The following is a 7658-nucleotide window of genomic DNA, read 5'->3' as shown; positions in this document are numbered from 1 at the left end:
ACACACACACACACACACACACACACACACACACACACACACACACACACACACACACACACACACACACACACACACATACTGTATGCAAACATCCCCCTCCTCCTCTCTCCTCCTTCCCCTGCTCCTCTCTCCTCCTCCTCTCTCCACCTTCCCCTGCTCCCCTCTTCTCCTTCCTCCTCTCTCTCTTCCTTCCCCTGCTCCTCTCTCCTCCTTCCTCTCTCCTTCCCCTGCTCCCCTCTACTCCTTCCCCTGCTCCTCTCTCCTCCTTCCTCTCTCCTCCTTCCCCTGCTCCTCTCTCCTCCTTCCCCTGCTCCTCTCTCCCTCCTCCTCTCCTCCTTCCCCTGCTCCCCTCTCCTCCTTCCTCCTCTCTCCCTTCCCCTGCTCCTCTCCTCCCTCCTCCCTCCTTCCCCTGCTCCCTCCCTCCTCCTTCCTCCCTCTCTCCTTCTCCTCCTTCCCCTGCTCCTCTCTCCTCCTTCCACTGCCCTCCTCTCTCTCCTTCCCTTCCCTTCCTCTCTCTCCTCCTCCTCCCCTCCTCTCTCCTCCTCTCCCCTCCTCCTTCCCCTGCTCCTCTCTCCTCCTCCTTCTCTCCTCCTTCCCTGCTCCCCTCCTCCTTCCCTGCTCCTCCTCTCTCCTCCTTCCTCCTCTCTCCTTCCCCTCCTCTCTCCTCCTTCCCCTGCTCCTCTCTCCTCCTCCCCTCCTCCTTCCTCTCTCCTCCTTCCCCTCTCCTCCTTCCCCTCCTCCTCTCTCTCCCTCCTTCCCCTGCTCCTCTCTCCCCTTCCCTCTCTCCTCCTTCCCCTGCTCCCCTCCTCCTGCTCCTCCTCCTCCTGCTCCTCTCTCCTCCTTCCCCTCTCCTCCTTCTCCTCCTCTCCTCCCTCCTCTCCTCCTTCCCCTCTCCTCTCTCTCCTTCCCCTGCTTCCTCCCTCCTCTCCTCCTTTCCCCTGCTCCTCTCTCCCCACTCCTTCCCCTCTCCTCTGTGTCTCCTCCCTCTCCTCCTTCCTCTGCTCCTCCTTCCCCTGCTCCTCTCCTCCTCCTTTCCTCATCCTCTTCCCTCTCTTCTCCTCCTTCCCTCTCTCTCCACTTCTCCTCTGTCCTCCTTTAATTAACACCCTCCTCTGACCTCCACCTCTCTCCCTCCTCCTCCCCTCTCCTCTCTCCTCTCCCTCCTCCTCCTTCCCTCAGAGCCCCTGACTCCATTCTCTCCTCCTTCCTCCTCTTCTCCTCTCCTCTCTCCTCCTTCCCCTGCTCCTCTCTCCTCCACCTCTCTCCTCCTTCCCCTGCTCCCCTCTCCTCCTCTCCCCTGCTCCTCCTCTCCTCCTTCCCCTGCTCATCTCTTCTCCCTCCTCCCTCTCTCCCTCCTTCTACTCCTCTCCTCCTTCCCCTGCCTCTCTCCTCCCCTGCTCCTCTCTCTCTCCTTCCCCTGCTCCCCTCTCCTCCTACTCTCTCCTCCTTCCCCTGCTCCTCTCTCCTCCTTCCCCAATGCTCCTCTCTCCTCCTCCTCTCTCCTCCTCTCTCCTCCTTCCCTCTCCTCCTTCCCCTGCTCCTCTCTTCTCCCACTATGTGTGTGTCTGTGTGTGTGTAGGGTGTCTGTGTGTGTGTAGGTTTTATGACTGGGTCGTGCCCCCCAATCACAAACAACACACACCTTCCCCTTCCAGTCCGCTAGACTCACTGAAGAACACACATGCTGCATACATAATGACATGACATTATCATTTGTAGAAGCATGATGGATATTTGCATAACTGTCAATTAAGTCTGGCAGATGTGAAGAGGCCACAGCACTCAGTCCACTGTTCCTTTAATTAACACCAGAGAGATGAACCCTGACCTCCACGACGTGTGTATTTGTGGTGCGTGCGCAGCACAGAAGGCCAACCTTGTGTGTGTGTGTGTGTGTGTGTGCGTGCGTGCGTGCGTGCGTGCGTGTGCTAGAGCGTACTGTAAACATGATTAATACAGAGCTTCAGAGGCCCACTGTTGTAGTTCTACTGAGACCGGACAAACACATGCATGTACACACATACACATAGTTGTGCAAAAGCAGTTATCCTTGAGAAAGCGGTAATTAAAATGCAGAACAAGGTCTTTGTAACGTGTCCAGTGACAGTCCTTCATCCGTCTGCAGCGTGTCGACTGACAGCACATGGAGAAAACAAGCCCCTTTTTAAGTTCGCCTCTCAGCTATCGCTGCCTGCACCTGTCCACCCATCCAGCATCACTACTCTGTTCTGACTTAGAATACGTGGACAACTACAAATACCTAGGTGTCTGGTTAGACTGTAAACTCTCCTTCCAGACTCACATTAAGCATCTCCAATCCAAAATTAAATCTAGAATTGGCTTCCTATTTCGCAACAAAGCCTCCTTCACTCATGCTGCCAAACATACCCTTGTAAAACTGACTATCCTACTGATCCTTGACTTCAGCGATGTCATTTACAAAATAGCCTCCAACACCCTACTCAATAAATTGGATGCAATCTATCACAGTGCCATCCGTTTTGTCACCAAAGCCCCATATACTACCCACCATTGCGACCTGTACGCTCTCGTTGGCTGGCCCTCGCTTCATACTCGTCGCCAAACCCACTGGCTCCATGTCATCTACAAGACCCTGCTAGGTAAAGTCCCCCCTTATCTCAGCTCGCTGGTCACCACAGCATCTCCCACCTGTAGCACACGCTCCAGAAGGAATATCTCTCTGGTCACCCCCAAAACCAATTCTTCCTTTGGCCGCCTCTCCTTCCAGTTCTCTGCTGCCAACGACTGGAACGAAGTACCAAAATCTCTGAAACTGGAAACACTTATCTCCCTCACTAGCTTTAAGCACCAGCTGTCAGAGCAGCTCACAGATTACTGCACCTGTACATAGCCCACCTATAATTTAGCCCAAACAACTACCTCTTTCCCAACTGTATTTATTTATTTATTTTGCTCCTTTGCACCCCATTATTTGTATTTCTACTTTGCACATTCTTCCACTGTAAATCTATCATTCCAGTGTTTTACTTGCTATATTGTATTTACTTTGCCACCATGGCCTTTTTTTTGCCTTTACCTCCCGTATTTCACCTCATTTGCTCACATCGTATATAGACTTGTTTAAACTGTATTATTGAAAAAAAAGATATATATATATATATGATATGATTATAAAAACCACAGGCTGGTAAACGGGTAGTGGGTTCAGAATATAAGCCTTAGTGATGATTATATTATATTATTATTATTAAACGAGAATATAAGAGTGATGATTACTTACATTACACTGCTTACGTGACAATTTGACATTAGTTCCCCTCAGCCCTGTCTTCAACCCACAGCTACGTAGACAATGTGACATTAGTTCCCCTCAGCCCTGTCTTCAACCCACAGCTACGTAGACAATGTGACATTAGTTCCCCTAAGCCCTGTCTTCAACCCACAGCTACGTAGACAATGTGACATTAGTTCCCCTCAGCCCTGTCTTCAACCCACAGCTATGTAGACAATGTGACATTAGTTCCCCCCTGTCTTCAACCCACAGCTACCAATGTGACTTCCCTCAAACCCACAGCTACGTAGAGGACTGTTGAAGGATCTCAGTGGTGACATCAAATCCATTCAATAGGTCCTCCACACACCCTTTACAGTTACCACTGTCTGATAGCTAGTTACCAGTTACCACTGTCTGATGGCTAGTTATTACCACTGTCTGATAGCTAATTATACTACTGCAGTGGGGAATATGGTCAACCTAGAGAGGGAGGGAGGGAGGGGGAGGGAGGGAGGGGAGGGAGGGAGGGAGAGAGGGAGGGAGGGAGGGAGGGGGGGTGGGGGGGGGGGAGGGAGGGAGGGAGGGAGGGAGGGAGGGAGGGAGGGAGGGAGGGAGGGAATCATTCTCATCTTTTGTCATTGAGATGATTTTAACAGTCCCGTCATCTTTTGTCATTGAGGTGTTTTTAACCATCCCAAAATAACTATAAATTGCCTCATTATCATACTAAAGGGGTGAGTGTGTGTGTGTGTGTTTGTGTGTATATGAGGGGTAGTATGTGTGAGTGGTAGTGTGTGTGCTTGTAAGGGATAGTGTGTGTGGTTGTGCGTGTATGTGTGTGATAGTGTGTGTGTAATGTTGTGCTGTGTGTTTCAGTTATCTGCCTGGTGGGACTGTGTGTGTGTGTGTGTGTGTGTGTGTGTGTGTGTGTGTGTGTGTGTGTGTGTGTGTGTGTGTGTGTGTGTGTGTGTGTGTGTGTGTGTGTGTGTGTGTGTGTGTGTGTGTGTGTGTGTGTGTGTGTGTGTGTGTGTAATGTTGTGCTATGTGTTTCAGTTATCTGCCTGGTGGGACTGGGCCTGGTGGTGTTCTTCTTCAGCTTCCTGCTGTCCATCTTCAGGTCCAAGTACCACGGCTACCCCTACAGGTAACACACATACCTGGACTTCACCATGTTACCAATGGCATTCACACACACATTAGAGTTTTCCTGGACACGTGACTTAACCAGGAAAACGTCTGTGCCCAGAGTTTTTCAGTTGAGGTGGTCTGGATAAACTCCTGGCCCTACATAGTGAATAAATAGAGTACTTCACTCCAGGTCTCCAGGGGTGTCTAAGTTCACACCATCCACCCTCTTAACATGGAACACACCCAGACACTTTTCACCCAGAACATCGTGTTGCATTTTTTCGAGCGAACTCAAACTGCCCTTGGAAGACAACTTTACCCACTTTTGAACTTCGTCGGATGAGTCCTGTCAGATGAGTCCCGTCAGATGAGTCCCGTCAGATGAGTCCCGTCAGATGAGTCGCGTCAGATGAGTCCTGTCAGATGAGTCGCGTCAGATGAGTCCTGTCAGATGAGTCGCGTCAGATGAGTCCGTCAGATGAGTCCGCGTCAGATGAGTCGCGTCAGATGAGTCCGTCAGATGAGTCCTGTCAGATGAGTCCGTCAGATGAGTCGCGTCAGATGAGTCCCGTCAGATGAGCCGTGTCAGATGAGTCCTGTCAGATGAGTCCTGTCAGATGAGTCCCGTCCAGATGAGTCCCGTCAGATGAGTCCGTGAGTCCTGGCAGATGAGTCCGTGAGTCAGATGAGTCCGTCAGATGAGTCCCGTCAGATGAGTCCCGTCAGATGAGTCCTGTCCAGATGAGTCCCGTCAGATGAGTCCCGTCAGATGAGTCCCGTCAGATGAGTCCCGTCAGATGAGTCCGTCCCGTCAGATGAGTCCAGATGAGTCCCGTCAGATGAGTCCCGTCAGATGAGTCCTGTCAGATGAGTCCCGTCAGATGAGTCCTGTCAGATGAGTCCGTCAGATGAGTCCTGTCAGATGAGTCGCGTCAGATGAGTCGTGTCAGATGAGTCCGTGTCAGATGAGTCGCGCGATGAGTCCTGTCAGATGAGCCCGTCAGATGAGTCAGCCTAGTGGTTAGAGCGTTGGACTAGTAACCGGAAGGTTGCAAGTTCAAACCCCGAGCTGACAAGGTACAAATGAGTTCTGCCCCTGAACAGGCAGTTAACCCACTGTTCCCAGGCCGTCATTGAAAATAAGAATTTGTTCTTAACTGACTTGCCTAGTTAAATAAAGGTGAGTCCTAAAAAATGTGTTTCCCGTTTTTTAAAGAGTCCCGTCCAGATGAGTCTTCAGATGAGTCACGTCAACTCATCTGACAGCTAGTCAGATGAGTTGTCAGATGCTTTATCCCAAAAGGATTTTGTCAGCCTCTGTCTCGAATCAATGGCTCGCCCCAAATAGCGTCCTTTGTTCTTTTATGAGCACTAATTTTGTCCAGGACTCGTAGAGATCTGGTAGGATACGATTTAGGACACATCCAGATTCTCCAGCTATCAGAATATAAGTAACAAGTAACACCCATAATCATCAAAACAACAGTTAGCAGACGAGTCCGAGAGAATGAAATCTACTGAACACAATGAAACAATGAAATCTACTGAACAACACTTAATGAGTCATATCAATCAGCACTTAATACAGATGATGAAATCTACTGAACACAAACAGTCAGATCACAATGAAATCTACTGAACAACACTTAATACAGTCATATCACAATGAAATCTACTGAACAACAGTTAATACAGTCAAACAATGAAATCTACTGAACACAATGAAACAATGAAATCTACTGAACAACAGCTTAGATGTCAATCACAATGAAATCTACTGAACAACAATGAAACAATGAAATCTACTGAACAATGGCTTCAGTTAATACAGTATATCACAATGAAATCTACTGAGCAACACTGGTAATACAGATATCACAATGAAATCTACTGAGCAACACTTAATACAGTCATATCACAATGAAATCTACTGAGCAACACTTAATAATCAGTCAGATCAACACTTTAATACAGTCAGATCACAATGAAATCTACTGAACACTTAATGAAGTCAGATCACAATGAAATCTACTGAACAACACTGTCAATCACAATGAAATCTACTGAGCAACACTTAATACAGTCAGATCACAATGAAATCTACTGAGCAACACAATGTCAAACAATCTACTGAATGAAATCTCACAGCAACAGTCTATAATAAATCTAGAGCAACACTCAGTCATCACAATGAAATCTACTGAGCACACACTTCTACTGAACAGTCAATGAAACAATGAAATCTACTGAGCAACACTTAATACAGTCATATCACAATGAAATCTACTGAACACAATGAAACAATGAAATCTACTGAACACAATGAAACAATGACATCTACTGAACAACACTTAATACAGTCATATCACAATGAAATCTACTGAACACAATGAAACAATGAAATCTACTGAACACAATGAAACAATGACATCTACTGAACAACACTTAATACAGTCATATCACAATGAAATCTACTGAGCAACACTTAATACAGTCAGATCACAATGAAATCTACTGAGCAACACTTAATACAGTCATATCACAATGAAATCTACTGAGCAACACTTAATACAGTCATATCACAATGAAATCTACTGAGCAACACTTAATACAGTCATATCACAATGAAATCTACTGAGCAACACTTAATACAGTCAGATCACAATGAAATCTACTGAGCAACACTTAATACAGTCATATCACAATGAAATCTACTGAGCAACACTTAATACAGTCATATCACAATGAAATCTACTGAACAACACTTAATACAGTCAGATCACAATGAAATCTACTGAGCAACACTTAATACAGTCATATCACAATGAAATCTACTGAGCAACACTTAATACAGTCAGATCACAATGAAATCTACTGAGCAACACTTAATACAGTCAGATCACAATGAAATCTACTGAACAGCATTTAATACAGTCAGATCAAGATTAAATCTACCGAGCGACACTGAATACAGTCAGAACGCAGTTGACTTTGTCACACACTAACTGGCGAGCGCTCTGTAATCACACGCTCTCTCTCCGTCTCTCTCTCTGTCTCTCTGTCTTTCTCTGTCTCTCTCTGTGTGTCTCTCTCTTTCTTTCAGCTTCCTTATAAAGTGAGTCTGAGGCGCCGTCTTCAGAGTGAAGGGTGAAGAGGCTACTTGATGCTGCTAGCTGAGAGGCTGCAGACACCGGGACAGGGTGCATGGGGCGGGGGGATTTCAACTGCTGTACTCAATCTGCTTAATAAATGATAATGTGGTGACAAACTG

At 47.4% G+C, this 7658-nt stretch overlaps 1 protein-coding gene across 1 annotated transcript in view; it reads left to right on the top strand.

The window, feature by feature from the left end:
• Positions 1–7658, top strand: part of LOC127926018 (tumor suppressor candidate 3) — an 89330-nt gene extending 81672 nt beyond the window's left edge. The window contains exons 8-9 of the mRNA XM_052511260.1: positions 4313–4403; positions 7491–7658. Coding sequence (XP_052367220.1) covers positions 4313–4403; positions 7491–7506 — 107 coding nt within the window. The 3' untranslated portion in view covers positions 7507–7658. The remainder of the gene's footprint in view (positions 1–4312; positions 4404–7490) is intronic.

Source organism: Oncorhynchus keta, unplaced genomic scaffold (assembly GCF_023373465.1).
Source record: "Oncorhynchus keta strain PuntledgeMale-10-30-2019 unplaced genomic scaffold, Oket_V2 Un_contig_6617_pilon_pilon, whole genome shotgun sequence".
NCBI lineage: Eukaryota > Metazoa > Chordata > Actinopteri > Salmoniformes > Salmonidae > Oncorhynchus > Oncorhynchus keta.
This window is presented reverse-complemented; position numbering and strand designations above follow the sequence as displayed.